Consider the following 17,194-nt stretch of genomic DNA (forward strand, 5'->3'; position numbering starts at 1 on the left):
TTTTTTTTGTTATTCTGTTTGCTGTATGCTACATTTTAATTTTGTGAAGCACTTTGTATCACTGATAAGAAAGGTGCTACACAAATTGTCCAACTTTTATCCTTTATGCGACTTGGATTAGACAACGATCATGTTTGACATCTCACCGGCAATGAACCAAAGTGCTTTATTCGTAACTAAATAAATCAATTCCCAAATAACCATAGATTTAGCTGTAAGAGCAAAATGTGCGATTTAAAACTGTTTTGCTAGTAATATTTTATGAACATATTTGCAATAAAGTATCAAATCGGGGCTAACGTTTTACAGCTCACAGAAGAGGCATAGTAGAATAGTAGGCTAGCAGCCAGACATTCATGAAAGCAATTGGGAGAATGCACGCAAAGGTGAGATTTTAGACTTATTTGCAAATATGTCACACAATATGTTTTACACTTGCAACAGAAGAGGCTTCAAGGATTGCAGAAAGCTTATCAGATTGGCAAATTTCGGTCTGGAAACCTTGCCGCAAAGATTTTATCCGCACGGTTTTTAGTGGAACACTTGGACGCTAGATGGCAGCATGTCCAACCTTTGATGTAAAACAATAAAACACAATGTTTGTCCGGTCTTTTCAACACACTAGCAAAACGGTCTTTGGGATTTTTAAAAAGCTTGACCAAGTCCAATTTTATGGCTGGGATTCATTCATTCAATCTCCAGCACTTCTGCAATTTCTCTCCAAGAATTGGAAGAGACATTTTTTTGTAGTCTTTGGAGCTGGGGTCGCGTGGCTTGCTCAGCCAGTCTTGAGGAAATTTCCTCAAACTGCTCCATGCTTGAATTGATTACATTTGAACGGATGTGTGACCGGAAATGCCTCACTCCTCATGCTTCATCGTCTTCGTCGAACTCCGGTCTCCCGCTTCATACACTGCAGGCTACGTGACCCATAAAGTGGCGAACAGATCACAGACCGTCCAGCAATACCATCCATAGAGCCCTGCTGTCACGGGGCTAAAATACCTTTTTGAGGATTTGCTGCTGCACTAAGGAGAGATTGTGAAATCTTGAATGAAACTCTCTTGTCCCTCATAAAATATTTGTTATTCTCCATGCTTTCTCCCACTGTGTGTCACTCATTAAACAAGGAAGACCAAACTGAAGGCAAATGGCTCACTGAGGCCCCCAGGTGGACAGCAGCGGTACAGCATCAATGCTGGTTAAATAAGTCATAGTTTCACTTTCTCAGTTAGTTGCTTGTCAGTCTGTTGTTTGACTGGAAGTGGAGGGAAACCGAGCAAGAGCTTCAACACGATGGAGTCCGTGGTAATGGGTCACTGTCAGGGATGCAGCAGTTTACATCTGTGTAAAAACTTCCTGCTGGGATCCTGTCAGACGAGGTGAGTTACTGCGAAGTACATTAGTTCCTATTAATAAACCCTGGTAGGCATAACGTTACAGTGTGTCATGTAATGGTGACAAGCCTCAACCTAGGCCTACCGTTACTTCGGTTACTACTGGCTATTAATGGGCAGGTAGGTCAAGGCCTGTGTCTTATTAGGAAATTATATTGTTCATAACCTTGGGGGGCCCTACTGAAATTCACTTTTACTCTTTTTACATAAAAAGGTGACTGAAGCTGTTTAATGAAGACTTGAACATTTAATTTTGCTTGAGTGATTTCAATTAAAGTTACTCCATTTTCAAAAGTCCGTTTGTCATTAAAGACCCCATGTGTTTCACCATGTGCAGTGATCTCAGAAAGTTCTCTTGAGTTGTCAGAGTATAGTTAAGATGGCAGCAGGGGATTCCCCCGAGGGGAAGCGCTGAGGGGAAGTTAACAAGGGCAGGTTGAAACACATAAAAAAGGTCCCTGCATTTCATTAGTCATTTAACGCTGAAGTTGGCTTCTTATTCGCAGCTACTTATTCCTGGACTCTTTGTGGACAAGTCGTTTTTTTCGAAAATAAGTTTTCCTCTGTATTGAGAGTGTTCTTTGCCTCATATATTAGAATTCTTGGAAAAATACAAATTCTCTACCAGACAAGACCTCAGCTTTTTCATAATTATGTTTAGTTATTCATCCAAAAAACTTGTTATAGTTTGACAACTGTTGTGATTGCACTTTCTGCCTATTTGCTGTGGCCCTAAATCTTGATTATTAAAATGTCTCAAGATTCTGACAGTGGGCCATTATAGACAATGTAACAGAGTATCAAAAAACTGAATTATGAGAAATTTTACTGTAGTATTATTGTATTATGAACTGCTCAACCTGTGTGATTGCTCTTTCTGCTTATTTGCTGTGGCTCTACCTCTCTTGATTGTCAACATGTCTCAATATTCTGACATTAGGGCATCATAGTCATAGAATCTTCAATATACTTTCTCTCTAAATGCAATTCCATAGGAATGCCCTCAAAAAAATGTCTTTTGGAGTTGACCAAATTGATCCTCCAACATAACTATTGGATGTTCCAAGATTCTTTCTATATTCAAAAACATGGAGTACCAATGGGTAGTGCCTTCTCACCTTCATTCTCTAATTTGTATATGGGCTCTTTTGAAGAGAGTTTTATTTACTCTAATCATGGCTTCGGGGATAACATACTCTTGTGGAAGAGATATTTGGATGATGTACTGTGTTTAAAGGGTCCGAAAATCAGTTACAGTAATTTTTTGTATACCTCAACTCATGTTCCGAATTTCTCTCATTCTCTATAGAATTTGATTACAAATGTATTAGTTTTCTGGACTTATGGATCATCAGAGAGAACAACTATCTATATACAGATTTATTTAGAAAACCAACTGCCAAAAATACTTTACTCATGGCAGACTCTTACCATCCCTCACCATTAAAAAACAGATTATATCCACCTTTGTTTATTATTACATTTCTTGTCATTGTTGTCTTAAAAGTAATGTAATTCCTACTTTACCCTGAATGGTTTAGCCTGATTGCAAGATTACCATCAGGTGTTGCTGGTCTATATATTGTATCAGGACTTGGTTGCTTTTACTCTTGATCTAGAAGAAGGCAGCAAGGCCAAAACATTATCAATCAAAGAGTATTTTCTATAGAGCTGGAGTGTGCGATACTTTTTCTTCTGTTTTCTACTAGGGCATCATAGACAATGTAACAGAGTATCAAAATCCTGAAATATGAGAAACTTTACTGTAGCATTATTGTTTTATGGCCCCAAAAAACAAAGCGTCCACAGACAGTCCATGAATAAGTAGCTGTGAATAAGACACCAACAGCGTCGTATTTAACAGGCCCTCGGTACTTGGTAATACGTAGGACCTTCGAACCAATCACAGTGCTTAAAAACTGAAAACTCCACTCAACCTGGATGCCGGGCTACATTAAACAAACACACAATTAAATGACAAGCACAGACAGTTTAATCTGAGCCGCGGAGCTGACAGGTTGTGTTGTGAGAATGTCGAGAAAGAAGAAACTAGATATTCTTCCTATTTTCAACCCAGTGGAGTGATAAAACAATGTGCTAAAGTGAATTTAACTTGTTTCTATGAAGTAGCACCGTTATGAGCGAAGCCATTTTCCGACAGATCAATATAGCCCATCAGGCGTGGGCCTGTACAGGATCTGTCCTTGTTAACAGCTTAACACAACATGTTTATTGAATATTTAGAGCTTTCTAAATTGACAAAGTGTTAACATTTTTGAAAAGTTAACACATGCCATTTGGTGGACGCTTTTGTCCACCTTACAGTAAAATGAGTACATACATTTTTTGTAGGAGATGGAAGCGCTAACCCTGGCAGTGCTAGTGCCTTGCTCATCAATTTCCCTTCTGTCTGCAGAAAGCCTGTTGGTAATCAATCAAATTTCAGAGCTGTACCAGCACACTGGGACAAGACACAGATTCCTGAAACAGGATTCAAGGTAATGTATTACACACTTTAAATAACTGTACCTTCAAACTGCAACTTGGTAAGAAAAGCCACCTTCAGACCGGACTATATTCTTGTTCACTGCACAGATTGTTGTTAAATGCGATCTTGAATTTCTGCATATTTATCTTCCGCTGCTCATAAGATGCCCATAACTCTGAGAATTGTCTACTTTGTTAATAGAAATAGCTTCTATACTTCTTTCTGGCACTAATATTGATAACTGACAGCAAAATGTTTTCCCTGACAAGTATGGAGTTTGCAGTGGAGCTGATGGGCATAAACTTACTTTTGATTTCTATCATGTAAAAAGCCAGCACCATCTAGCACACCAGCCACCAGTCACATTTTAATGAATATGAAATATTAAAGGGACTTCACCTCAATTTACAGCAACAAAGCTGTGCATTCAGAAATGGATTCTACTTAATTTTGGGGGAATTGAGCCAGAAAGTAAAAAACATTTTTTTGCAGCATACTGTCTCTTGTCCATCCTATGTCCTATTAGCTGGTGTTGAACAATCATACTTTACTCATGTTCCTATAATCATTAAGATAGACATTTATATAAAAAAATATATAATAACTGTCCTCTGTGTTGTGTGTCTCTTCCAGCGAGTCTCCCTCCACAGCTCCTCAGTGGAGTATCAGGAGATTAAAGGCCTGTTTTGTGACACCATGAGGGGCTTTGACATTGTCCAGATAGAGAGGATTCAGAACAAAGCACTGTGGGAAGTCTTTGAGTGGTACGTCTTTAAAAGCAACATACTGTATGCTGAAATATCACTTTCACCTGATTTAGTTGCCAAGGTGAGAGGTTTTGCAGCAAGGACCAGAGCCTTTCTGCTGCCTTGCTGCCATGGATTGCTAACATGCTAATGTTGAATAGAAGAGCTAGAGAGAGAAGTACAGTGTTTGATAAAGCTACATTAGCCTTGTCGCTAACGTTAGCGTTCAGTTGAGTTTTGACAGTTTGCTAAGCACACATGCAGCAGATGCAGCATAGTTCTCAAGAAAGTGTGACAGACTTTACGGCCTTAAAGTTCACCCAAAAATGAAAATTCAGTCATTACCTACTCACCTCCATGTTAGTTGAAACTCTAGTTTAGTTTGTTAGTTCATATAACACTCTTGGAGCTTCCCAGCATGACTCCGTAGCAGCCTTCTCCAAAACTACTGAAGTGTTGGAGGACCGATCTTTAGAGTTCCAAAATTTAAAAAAAAATAACCATGAAATTACTCCATACAGCTCGTGAAGCATAATCCAGGTCTTCTGACGCCACACGATCGCTTTGAGTGGAAATAAAACTAACTTGATCCATTATTTCATGAAAATCAAGTCTATCTGCATCACACAAATGGTTGTTGACCACGTACATGCTCTTTAAGTTTCTAATTTTGCTTTTTTCCTGTTTAACAGGCAAAAGGATCAGATGAAGAAAAACAACAGTGGGCGAAAAGTGACAAAAATAAAACTTTTCCATGGCACAGACTCTAAACACGTAGATGCCATCTGCCGCAACAACTTTGACTGGAGAATCTGTGGGACTCATGGAACCACCTTGGGGAAAGGTGAGCTGAACAAATATATTTCTTATGCTTATTGTGGTAATAAATGATGTGCAGTTGTGCTATTTCATATCCGTCATAAATTAATACATTTTTAAGTAGTTAATTAAACTCTGAGAAAATGGAAAACCAACACTTTTAATCTGTGTTTGCACTGCAGAAAATGTCAATCTTAACAAGTCATCTAGTCTCACACTCAATCTTCAAATCTTTTTTCTACTAATTTAAGTGAAAATTCTGCTGGTGAGGTAATTCCACCTTTCCAATGTGGTTTATGCTAATTTGGGGATTTTCTAGATACAAGACATCATCTTAAAACAAAGAATAAGGCCGATCATTCCAAGAGTATCAAGAAAATGGCACTTAGTAAATTCTTGAGAACAGTTGATTTGCATTGGAAACAAGTTGAATTATCTCACCTGAAAATGGATGTTTTTGCTGTGCAGCTGGTCCCTAGCACAATGTAAAGAGTCTGATTTTACTGTTGCTGTTATTTCAGCCACTAAAACTTAATATAATGACAGAATGTATATATGATTTTTTGACTGTCCCAGAAAAACGGGGACATCTGGTCTCCCTAGACAGTGTCAAAACAATCTCTTGCCTTTCTCTCTCCAATCTCAGGGAGTTACTTCGCCTGGGATGCCAAGTACTCCCACCACTTCACCGGCCAGTCCGACGTCAGATCCATGTTCATCTCGCAGGTCCTGGTGGGCGACTTCACCCAAGGATTCTCGGACTACCTCCGTCCTCCCTCCAAGGATGGCAGGGACACGTGCTTTTATGACAGCTGTGTGGACGATGTCAGAAACCCCTCCATCTTTGTCGTGTTCGAGAAGCACCAGATCTACCCCGAGTACCTGCTCCAGTACAAGGAGAATACCTCAAACCTCTTCCGTGGGTACTATGGTGCAGCATCGTCACTAGCAGCAGATCAATATCCCTCACTTGGCACACCAGTTCCCCGACAAAGCAGACCAGTTCCTCCGCTTATCTCACAGTATCGCCCACTAGTTCCCCGACGAGGCAGACCAGTTCCTCCTCCTATCTCACAGTATCGCCCACCAGTTCCCAGACGAGGCAGACCAGTTCCTCCTCCTATCTCACAGTATCGCCCACCAGTTCCCCGACGAGGCAGACCAGTTTCCACACCCGTCAAACCAGTTCCCTTACCTAGCGCACCAGTTTCTACTCCTACTTCACAGTATCGCCCACCTAGCTTACCAGTTTCCACACCCGTCAAACCAGTTCCTTCACCTCACACACCAGTTTCCACATCTGTCAAACCAGTTCCCTCAGCTCACACACCAGTTTCCACACTTAACAAACGAGTTTCCGCACTTAGGACACTATTTTCCACACCCATCAAACCAGTTCCCTCACCTCACACACCAGTTTCCACACCCGTCAAACCAGTTCCCTCACCTCACACACCAGTTTCTGCACCCGTCAAACCAGTTCCCCCACCTCACACACCAGTTTCCACACCTGTCAAACCAATTCGCGCAACTAGTGAACCAGTTTCCACTCCTACCTCACAGTATCGCCCGCCTAGCACGCCAGTTTCCACACCCGTCAAACCAGTTCCCTCACATCACACACCAGTTTCCACACCCATCAAACCAGTTCCTTCACCTCACACACCAGTTTCCACACCCGTCAAACCAGTTCCCTCACATCACACACCAGTTTCCACACCCATCAAACCAGTTCCTTCACCTCACACACCAGTTTCCACACCCGTCAAACCAGTTCCCTCACCTCACACACCAGTTTCCACACCTGTCAAACCAGTTCCCTCACCTAGGGTACCAGTTTCCACACTTATCAAACAGTACAATGAAAGAATCCGAATTTGTGATGGTTCAAGGTTGAATGAGAAGTGAGGCCACATGATAGATCAAGGTGGAAAGTGTGTAGTAATGGGAAGTATTTCAAATTCTGTTAATTAGCAACATTTACCAAGTGCAATGGGCTTGAATTACATGTAATGCTTTGACATGTGGGTGATTCAGTTTTAGCGGGTGACGTGATTGAAGGTAGCAATGTTGTAAGTAAGAAAAATGAATGTGTATTTGACATTACAACATAAAGTGTCACTTAAAACGCCAATTTCCATCGTGGTTGTTGATGGAAGATAAAATAACTCAATCTTTACAACATAAAACACAAAAAACAAGAAAGATTACTGACTGGTTATCACAAAAGCTGGCAGAGTAATCAGTAAATCATGGCTAGCTGTGGTTTATGGGTATTATCAGCACAAGAATGCATGTTGAGTCACTTTGCTTGGTTGAAACTAATTAACTAAACCATATTAAATCGGACGTCAATTCCAGTCCTAAGGAACGATGTGTAATTCACTGTTAATCTCTTGAGAGGCAGCAGTAGGCGAAACATATTGAAATGCCTTGATTAAGTTCTTAAAAGTCTGCTTAGGAAATGTTGTACACCATTTGTGTATAATTATTTCATATTCAATAATTATAAACAAGAATACATATTCAATTGTTATTTTAGTCATAGATTCTGCCTCACAGCTCTCTGACCAGCAGAGGGCGACAAACACAAATGAAAAATAAGGCCTAAAATGAACAGAATTTGATTTGTCAAATGTAAGTGAAGTTTTGATGAAGATATGCCTTTCCTATTTCTTTGCAAGAAAATTTTCAGAATATTTAATTAATATGGTGCTGTTTTCTAAGGCTCAATTGAAGGTTTTTTGTTTACAAGTGTTAAAGTGGGTAATCATCTCTTCGCAACATGCAGATTCCACTGCAACTGAATATTTTGCCTCAGTCCAGTTTGTTCCACTGTTTACAAACACTACTGAAACTTTTCTGCTTCAAAATGAATTTAATATTCATGTTTACCACACACAGAAGCACAGACAGTTATTTTGAGAGTCACATACACAAAGCTAGAGGTCGTAGTTTGAGACTTACATGCAATAATTGCATGATAAATTGCAGTTCTTACCTTAATTTAATCAATTTCTCCCTGAAGTCCGTTGACGGACCACAGCATCAGTTGCTGAGTGTTCAGTGTATCGGATAACATACAGTAGCTGTTTCTTACTGTTGGCATACTGAAATAACAGTTTTGTCACTGGTGTTTGTTATATTATTTTTTGTATGATGCCCACAAAACGGTTTTGTGATATTGAAAAGGTTTTTGTATTTTCTTTATTTTTATATAATCACAGAACCCCCCCACTGCACTTACTTTGTGTACCTTGCTGCTAATTTTAATGCATCTACTTTTATATACTTTTGTGTGTATTTATATAATTCCTATACTTTTTTGAAACTTTTTAAAGATATCTTTTTAGATATATTTCCCATAACCTTATATTTTTTAGTAGTCAAGATTGTTTAATTGTTTGTATATTCTGTATGTGCACTGTTTGGGAGGAACGGCATTTCGTTCTAATGTATGCAAGTACTGAGGAATGACAATAAAGGAAATATTGAATCTTGAAAATGTTTTTATTTTTGTTATACAAAACTGGATTTAGATAGATTGGATTAGATTGGATTTTGATAAATGTAAAAGAGCCTTTATTAGGCATATACCTCTATATGTTTTATTTTCTTTAAGAGAAATGTATCTGGTTATGTCCAGTCTGCATTTATGCAAATGTAACAGAAAAAGACAGATGACATTGCATGTGAGAAATAACGCTTGGAGAAAGGACAGTTACTTCTTTTCTTTTTCTACATGTAGCTGAGTTCCCAAAACACACTAGGCATTGATCTGTACTAAACCTAGGTATTGATTTGGACTAAACTTAAAAGAGGGGTGAACTGTATTCTGGAGATAAAAAAAAAGGGGGATAAACTGGTCACAATCCTGTAATGGCCCCCCAGGTCAAAATTCCTTTTTCCTTTTTTAAATGTTCCTATGTCTGTCAGAAATAAACAAAACATAAACAAAATTTTGAATCACCCTGCCCATGACTTTTTCTAAACTTGTATTTTATAACCCATGGTCCTGTAGGGGAGAATTGGTTTTGTACTTTAACTTTGGTTTGAGTTTTTTGGGTATATCACTTCATCCAGTGATTTGATCTGTTTTGCAGTACGATATTTTATTTCTGCAGCATCCCATTTCATAAAGGAGAGACTTTAGAGACTTCAGAAAGCATGGCTGTGTTTTATTTTGGCTGGGCTACCTCAAAAACGAAAGCTGTTGCAAGGAGAGATTCTATGTTTCTTGAATAAAACTTCTTTAATCTGGTCCCTGATAAAGTATTTGTTATTCTCTATGCTTTCTCCCACTGCGTGTCATTAAAAAGGAAGACCAATCTGTCCTGTAATAGGATAATTATAGCCTACACAGTAGTTGATTTGAGGGGAGGTGCGTGGGGATGCCACCCCCTTGAAATAACAATTGTCAAAAACCAACCCCTTTGTAAAACTGCCATCCCCCATTTCATCCCTCTTCATGACACTAAGATATCATTTAGTCTAATCAAGAAATGTGTAAGCCATTTATTATTGATATTTAATCATTTCAGAGAACTGGAGTTTTCAGCAAATCTGAGGGCGAGAGGCACACACACCTGCATTCAGGGATGGACTGGCCATCGGGACATCGGGCCGACCGGTTAACCGCCGGCTGGGCGGTGTTTGGACCTTCAGCCCAATGTGAGTGATAAAGCAACATGTTCAGGTGAATTTAACTAGTAACTATTGCTACCTAGCAGGGCAAGGAGAGTGAAGGAATATGTAGCTATCTATTGTTGTTTGATTAACTGTAACTAAATATTAGCTTTAGCTAAATAATTTGCAGTGGCACAGCCTATCATATATTATCTTTGAGTTAAACTGAACAGCCATCAGTCCTGTAACTTCTGAATAACAGAGCCAAGGAGCAGGAGTCACAGATTAGAGGAGACAGACCAGCAGAGTTCAGGTGACTCAATGTGTACAAATTAATAAAGCTAAAATAAGTGTATTCCTGGTTTTGCTAAAGATGTTGTTGATGCCATAAAAGTGACGCCCATCTCCTATCTGGCATCCTTGTGATAAGGAGCTATGTCAGAGCTATGTGGTTATCTGAAATGACCAACACCCCTCCAGCCAATCAGAATAAAGTATTCAGCCAGGCCATTGTATAATAAATATTATGGATGATATTTTGTACGATCACCTTTTAAAGTTAATGTCCATTCTGTCAGTATCATAACAACAAGAGATTGAGGGAGTCAGGGTCAGGGAGACAGCAAAGAGCAGCCACAACAACCAAACCCCAAATCCAGACCGGACACTGCACCACCCATGGCTTCACTACTGCCTTTTTTTGTTTGTTTTTTTGTTTAATGTTTGCAGCTGTTAGTGCTCCGTGTGATGGAAACCTTCCATCAAATTATAATAAGTATATAAAAGAATTCCATTCAAACATACAGAGGTAGGCTACGTTATAAAATCTTTAATTGTATCAATTTAACATACATGGGTTAACAACTGTATAGTGATATGTACAGTACATTACAGGATTCATCGATGTGAAGCATCCTGTAATAGCATAGAGCAATAACGTTAAATTACGTTAAGTTGTCCTCTGTCTGTGACCCATCCTAACTACTCAGGAGCAGTGGGCAGCCACAATGCAGTGCCAGGGACCAACTCCAATTCCAGTGCCTTGGTTAAGGGCAATGGCAGGAGTATCTGATACCTAACATCCGTAACATGCGTGTCTTTTGAGTGTAGAATTATCTTTGTGCTGTTATAATATAAACAGAATGGTAAACAGCTGGTCCCCCACCCTCCATGCTGTCTTCGCCACTAACAAATTGTTTGTCCCCATAAGACCCCACCATCCCCCCTGAAATTCTTGTACAAATGGAGTACTGATTATACATGAAGGTAAATGGCTCACTGAGGCCCCCAGGCGGACAGCAGCGGTACAGCATCAATCAGGATTAAATAAATTAGCCTACAGTTTCAGTTTCCAGTCAGAAACGTCAGACATGAGACCAGACCGGTTGTAGTGCATTAGTCTGTTTTACTGGAAGTGGAAGGAAACAAAGAGCTTCAACATGACGGAGTCGACGGTAATGAAAATAATCTGCGGCAATCAAGGATCAATCAACGTTGATGAACTGGTGTCTTTACCCTGTTTTGGAGATTCCCAGGATGTGAGGGAGATTATCTTGGACCGGGAGAAGTTTGCTTGGTGTTCCTCCGGCGGGCAGCAGAAGGTGGTGGCCAAGACAGAAGTGCGACTGTGTAAAGCCAAAGACTGTCAGGGATGCAGCAGTTTACATCTGTGTAAAAACTTCCTGCTGGGATCCTGTCAGTTGAGTCAGAAGTGGTGAGTTACAGTCAAGTATCAGTATTAATTCCTATTAATAAAGTCTGTTAGGCCTACAGTGTCTGTCATGTAATGTGGACAAGCCTCAAACTGGGCCTGCTTTCTGTATGTAGTTCCTGCTGTTGACGGGCAGGTAGGTTAAGGCCTGTGTCTTTTTAGGAAATTATATTAATAAGGTTAACAGTTTTAAACTGTTACTTAAAGGGACCGTACTGAAATTCACTTTTACTCTTTTTTCATAAAAGGTTATTAAAGTTCAATGAAGACCTGAACATTTTATTTTGCTTGAGTGGTTTCAATTAAAGTTACTGCATTTTCCAAAATACATTTGTTGTTAAAGACCCCATGAAACATCTTTACTTACTTGATTTGATGTATTTCCTGTTGAAACAGGATGCTGGGGTGGAACTCGAGGCAGGGAGGGATCATTCAAATGTGTAAACCAATGGGAGATCAGTTGGGGAGTGAAAGACAGTTTTATTTGATGGGAGGAGTGGAGAGGCGGACTGTTAAAAAATCTGTGATGTGTTTATTGGTTGGAATTAATATTTACACCTCCTGGTGCAGCATGATGTCACTGTTAAAAACGTTAAAGCTTCTCAATTACAGTAAGGCGAGAAGTTGGAGCTGGGAATGACGTCACACCCGAGTTGACCGTGTTCCAGTACAACAAGTCGGAAAACCAATTTGGTTTTTTTATTTCATGGGGTGGGGGAAGTGGGGTTTGCTCTAGCCAGGTTAGCCATTGTTAGCAATACCAGTTGATAACAACGCATTACACGGTATTTTGCGCATACAAACACCGTAGCAACATGTCCACAGATAGAGGTTGGACAGTACTGTGTGTACGACACAAATAAGACAGAAGTGCTAATAAACAGTATATTACTACAGCTTGAGATGCGGAGTAGCCATCTTGGATTCTGAGGTCAGGGTTGGTGAGGTTCGGGGTTGGTGAGGTTCTTCCGACTTTCCGACTTGGAAATCCGAGTTCAGGGGGCGTTCCAGTTGAAATTTCCGACTGGGAACTTGGAAATTCCAACTTCCCAGTTCAAATGGAACGTATCATTACTGTAATTGAGTAGCACCAGTGTTGAGAGTCAGTGGGGAGGAGTTGGGACGATTGCCGATTTTCACCACCTGCCGTCTTCCCGTCAAGAAGTGAATTATCCAATTGCAAAGTGATGAGTGCAGCCCCAGGTGTCATTCATTGATGTCACCGTCAGCTACTTCCTGGAACATCTGCCAATCAATCGTCATCCCACTTCAGAACTGCTCGTTGAACTGGTTTGGCCTGGTTTAGTCTTTGTTTGTATGCAGGCAGCAGTAGAATGGAGGTGTGTTCAGCTTTACCAAAAGCCGGGCGGGGCAGGGGTTTGTAACTGTCCTGGAATGCAGTATAACAATGATCCAGTGTCTGGTCACCATGAGTGGGAAAGCCAATGTGCTGGTAGTATTTTGGGAGCACTTTTTTCATGTTGGCTCTGTTGAAGTCGCCTACAACAAGGCAGCCTCTGGGTGCACATTCTCTAGTCCATTGATAACTCCATACAGCTCATCTAGCGTGCACATCTTATCCGCCTGTGGTGGGATGTAGACTGCTGTAAGGATGACTGAGCTGAATTCACAGGGCAGGTAAAAAGGTCTGACTTTGATGATTAGGAGCTCGACAATCTTGGAACCCATCGTCTATCGGTCTGACAACGATTAGACTCTGGGGGCGACGGCCAATATTTGGGGGTTTCCAGTGTAGCCAGCGGACATCCGGGCCAAGACTTCCTCTTCCGTGCGCCGCTCATTGTTTACAGTCCGATTAACAACTTGAGACGCGAGAATTGAGTCGGAGTTGAGAGACGACGTCTCATATGCAGATATCTGTTTATAGAGATTAGCCAAAATGTTGTCTGGACCTAAAAAACTTGTGAAACAGTAACAGAGTAATTTGACTTTATTTTTGCCCTTTTTGTAACTTCCAAATTTCCCAATTAAAAGAATCTAGTTTGAACTCTGTCCTCTAATCCTTTTATAATTGCATGGGAAATTGCGTTCACTTTTCTAAAAAGTAACTCAGTAACTATTTTTCTGAGTTTTATTTTAAATGAGCTACTTTTAACTTTTACTGAAGTAGATTTTTACACCAGTACTTTTACTTTTACTTAAGTACAATATCAGCAAAGTAACAGTACTTCTACTTGAGTAGAACATTCTAGTACTTTTTCCACCACTGCTTACTGCTGACTGAAAAAAACATGATTTTTCCACTATGTTGAGAAGTTTAAGGGTTATCTTTGCATCATAACTTGGAAAATCGGGTGTAAAAAAATTTAGTCTGACTTTCAAACTTCATCCAAGTTTGAAAGGTGTTCATGTGAAATTTCTTAGTAGCATGTGAATGCATTGTCAGTCTTCAAATTCAATCGATAAATTTATTTATCTAAAATGTGTGTATTTGCAAAATGTCTTTAAGAACATTATATTCTCATCCTGAAGTGAATGAAAATATGATTAATTTTAGGAGAAGATGCCGCTTCTCCCATGATCTGAAGTCTGCGTATAATATGAAGATACTGAGAGAGCATGAGCTGGAGGATCTGGACCTGAAGGAGCTGTGCACACTGCTGCTGCAGAACGACAACTTCCTCCTCCCTCCTGTAAGTACCAGACTGGAAAGAGGATCAAGAGGGAGGGGGGAATCAAATCTGATTGATTGATTGGGAAAGGGCTAACCTCACAAAACCACACCTCCAGCTCAAACAACAGAAGTCTGGAGAAATTTAAACCCAGTTGTTGGTTAGAAAAGTGCAGTGACGCTGTGGGCTTCCATCATCATTCAAACCAGTCAGATTTCGCCTGGGTAAAGCCTGGGGCTGGTGTGGGAGAATCCCTCAGGAACCTACGGAGCCCCTCTGGGGTCACATGGTAGGAAAAAAAAACTTGATGTGTAAATCCCTGCGAACGGATTTGTAAACTGTGCCGACGGATTTGTAAACTGTGCAAATGGATATGGAAACTGTGCGTACGGATTTCTAAACCGTGCCCTCGGATTCAGAATCCGTGCGAACGGATTTGTAAACTGTGCGGAAGGATTTGTAAACTGTGCGAACGGATTTGTATTGTGAATCCGAGGGCACGGTTTTGAAATCTGTACGCACAGTTTACAAATCCGTTCGCAGAGTTTACAAATCCATTCGCATGGATTGTGAATCCGAGGGCAAGGTTTAGAAATCCGTACGCACAGTTTACAAATCCGTTTGATTTACACATCAAGTTTTTTTCTACCATGTGACCCCAGAGGGGCTCCGTAGGATACAGCTCTTCTGATTTGTTTTTATTCCTGGCTAGAACAAGCTTCTGTTGTTAGGGTTGCTATAACGCAGGCTACTTTGCCGAAAAAAGAAAAGAAAGAAAAAAAAGAATACATTTCAATATACAGACTCTTTGAATAAATAAAAATGGATGAAAATTTTGTGGTTTAAATTTCTCCAGACATCTGTTGTTTGAGCTGTCTGGCTATGCAAGATTATATTGTTTGCAACCCTCTTTTTTTCCCCATTCTTATCCGTCTTCTACAAGATATGTTACGATTACAACAAAGGTGACGAGCCGTGCGGCTGGTGTCAGGACGGTGACGGCTGCACCAGGCTCCACATCTGTGAGAAACACCTGAAGGGAGTCTGTTTGTGCCCCAGGACTCATGACTTCAGTGATCCGCAGCCACTAAAAACCCTGGAGGGTAGAGGTGTGCCCATCAAGCTGATTAGCTCCATGAAGTCTATTTATATGAATAAAGAGGTTTTGGGGAGCTGTGACAGGGGCAACGAGGGCAACCGTAAAGTGCAACGAGCCTTTTCCATCAGTGGCGTCCCTGCTGCCAGAGCTGCTAGCAGCGCACTGAACAGAAGAGACACGTTAAGACCCAAGAAAAGCTCAGAGTTTGCCAAAGGTAAATCCAGTAAGAGTGTTTTGAAAGCTTCTATGGTAGGATAAACTCTATTTCTGGGAATTAAAGGAATAGTTCACCCAAAACTGAAAATATTTCATTATCTACTCACCCTCATATCAGTTTAAACACCAGTTAGGTTTGTATGTCAACATAATATAGAGCGAGTTAGCTGACACAGCTTTGTTTCAGCTTTCTCCAAAGCAACACAAGTGGCTGGAAACAGTTTGTTTCGAGTTCCAAAAGTGTAAAAAAAATGACCATAAAAATTACCCCAAACTGCATAATCCAAGTGTTCTGAAGCCAAACGATAGTAGTTTGGGTCCAAAAGTATGATATTTACCTCATTAACTAGATTTTCCCCAGTTGTTCTGTACCTCGCCAACAGTCCGTATTGCAGGAAGCAAATGCTGCCTTCAAATGCTGTCGAAATATGATAATTACGGGTAGAGCGCACTTGAATAATCCAATAAAGTGGTAAATACAAATAGGTTAGTCAAATTACATACCAAAGATGCCAAGATGAGAATTATCAATTACATAGCTGATGCAAAAATTCTCCTCTTCATTCTGCCGTCGCAGCACAAAGTAGCTCTGTCTTGGTTTCTAAAATAGTCACAAAAAAAGCTGCTTTTGTTTCAGGGTCCCTGTTTAAAATTGAAAGTACTTGAATATGCAACAGGTTGTTTTTATGACTTTGAAACTTGGAACTATGAGCATACAAGGAGCACATTAAGACAGAGCAACCAGAGCTCTGTGAGTGGAGAAAATCAAGGCGATAATAATGGTAAATATCAGAGTTTTGGACCCAAACTGCTATTGTTTGGCTTCAGAACACTTGCATTATGCTATTTGGAGTAATGTTGTGGTCATTTTTTGACCTTTTTGGAACTCTAAAGAAGCAGTCTCCAGCCACTTGTGTTGTTTTGGAGAAAGCTGACGTGGAGCTGCTGTTAGACTGGGGTGTTTAGGAGACTATTACCACCATGGTACAACAGTCAGGTTGTAAGAAAGATACCCCACAGTCCAGTCCAGACAGATGCATCAAAGTTTATTTGTGGTTTATATTGTATACATGTCTCTGTTTGTGTATGTGGTTCTGCAATACAAATCAAGAGAAAGGAATACAATAATCAATAACCAGGTTACATGTGCACATTACCAGAGGTACCTGAGGAATGTTTAATATTGCATTAAGTTAAACTGTCACTTACCTACAAAGATACTGTTGAACACTAGCCTAACCAAAGACAACACAAACTTTAAATAATGAACATCAGTTTAATACATCCAGCAGGAACCAGATACATGTTAACAAATGTACATAAAGATCAAAATGTTTTACCATTAACAATCAGCATAATTCAAAGAGTAAATCAGCACTTACATTTGTCATTTACACACAATCTTAAGGCAGCGGAACGTTGGTAATTCAGAGGTTGTTGGAACACAGTTCTTATAAGG

General features: G+C 40.1%; 2 protein-coding genes across 2 annotated transcripts in view; both read left to right on the plus strand.

The window, feature by feature from the left end:
- The first annotated feature begins 1,251 nt into the window (after positions 1-1,251).
- On the plus strand, positions 1,252-8,929 carry LOC139640981 (DNA-directed RNA polymerase II subunit RPB1-like). The gene is made up of 5 exons (XM_071515186.1): positions 1,252-1,382; positions 3,814-3,895; positions 4,519-4,649; positions 5,324-5,475; positions 6,097-8,929. Exons 1-5 carry the CDS (start codon positions 1,297-1,299, stop codon positions 7,356-7,358), a joined length of 1,713 nt encoding a protein of 570 aa, XP_071371287.1. The 5' UTR covers positions 1,252-1,296; the 3' UTR covers positions 7,359-8,929.
- A 2,586-nt stretch (positions 8,930-11,515) lies between these two features.
- LOC139640979 (protein mono-ADP-ribosyltransferase PARP12-like) overlaps positions 11,516-17,194 on the plus strand; it is a 15,648-nt gene continuing 9,969 nt past the window's right edge. The window contains exons 1-3 of the mRNA XM_071515183.1: positions 11,516-11,790; positions 14,306-14,441; positions 15,364-15,733. Of these exons, the coding sequence (XP_071371284.1) occupies positions 11,516-11,790; positions 14,306-14,441; positions 15,364-15,733 (781 nt within the window). The remainder of the gene's footprint in view (positions 11,791-14,305; positions 14,442-15,363; positions 15,734-17,194) is intronic.

The sequence above is a fragment of the Centroberyx affinis genome, unplaced genomic scaffold (genome assembly GCF_046629955.1).
Source record: "Centroberyx affinis isolate AG114_WGS23_722 - 3 ecotype Tasmania unplaced genomic scaffold, CSIRO-AGI_Caff_v1 ptg000319l_1, whole genome shotgun sequence".
NCBI lineage: Eukaryota > Metazoa > Chordata > Actinopteri > Beryciformes > Berycidae > Centroberyx > Centroberyx affinis.

Coding starts and splice junctions, on each gene's coding strand:
- LOC139640981 (XM_071515186.1), top strand. CDS start 1,297: ATGGAGTCCGTGGTAATGGGTCACTGTCAGGGATGCAGCAGTTTACAT. Junction 3,896..4,518: donor TTCCTGAAACAGGATTCAAG/GTAATGTATTAC, acceptor TGTCTCTTCCAG/CGAGTCTCCCTCCACAGCTC. Junction 4,650..5,323: donor CTGTGGGAAGTCTTTGAGTG/GTACGTCTTTAA, acceptor CCTGTTTAACAG/GCAAAAGGATCAGATGAAGA.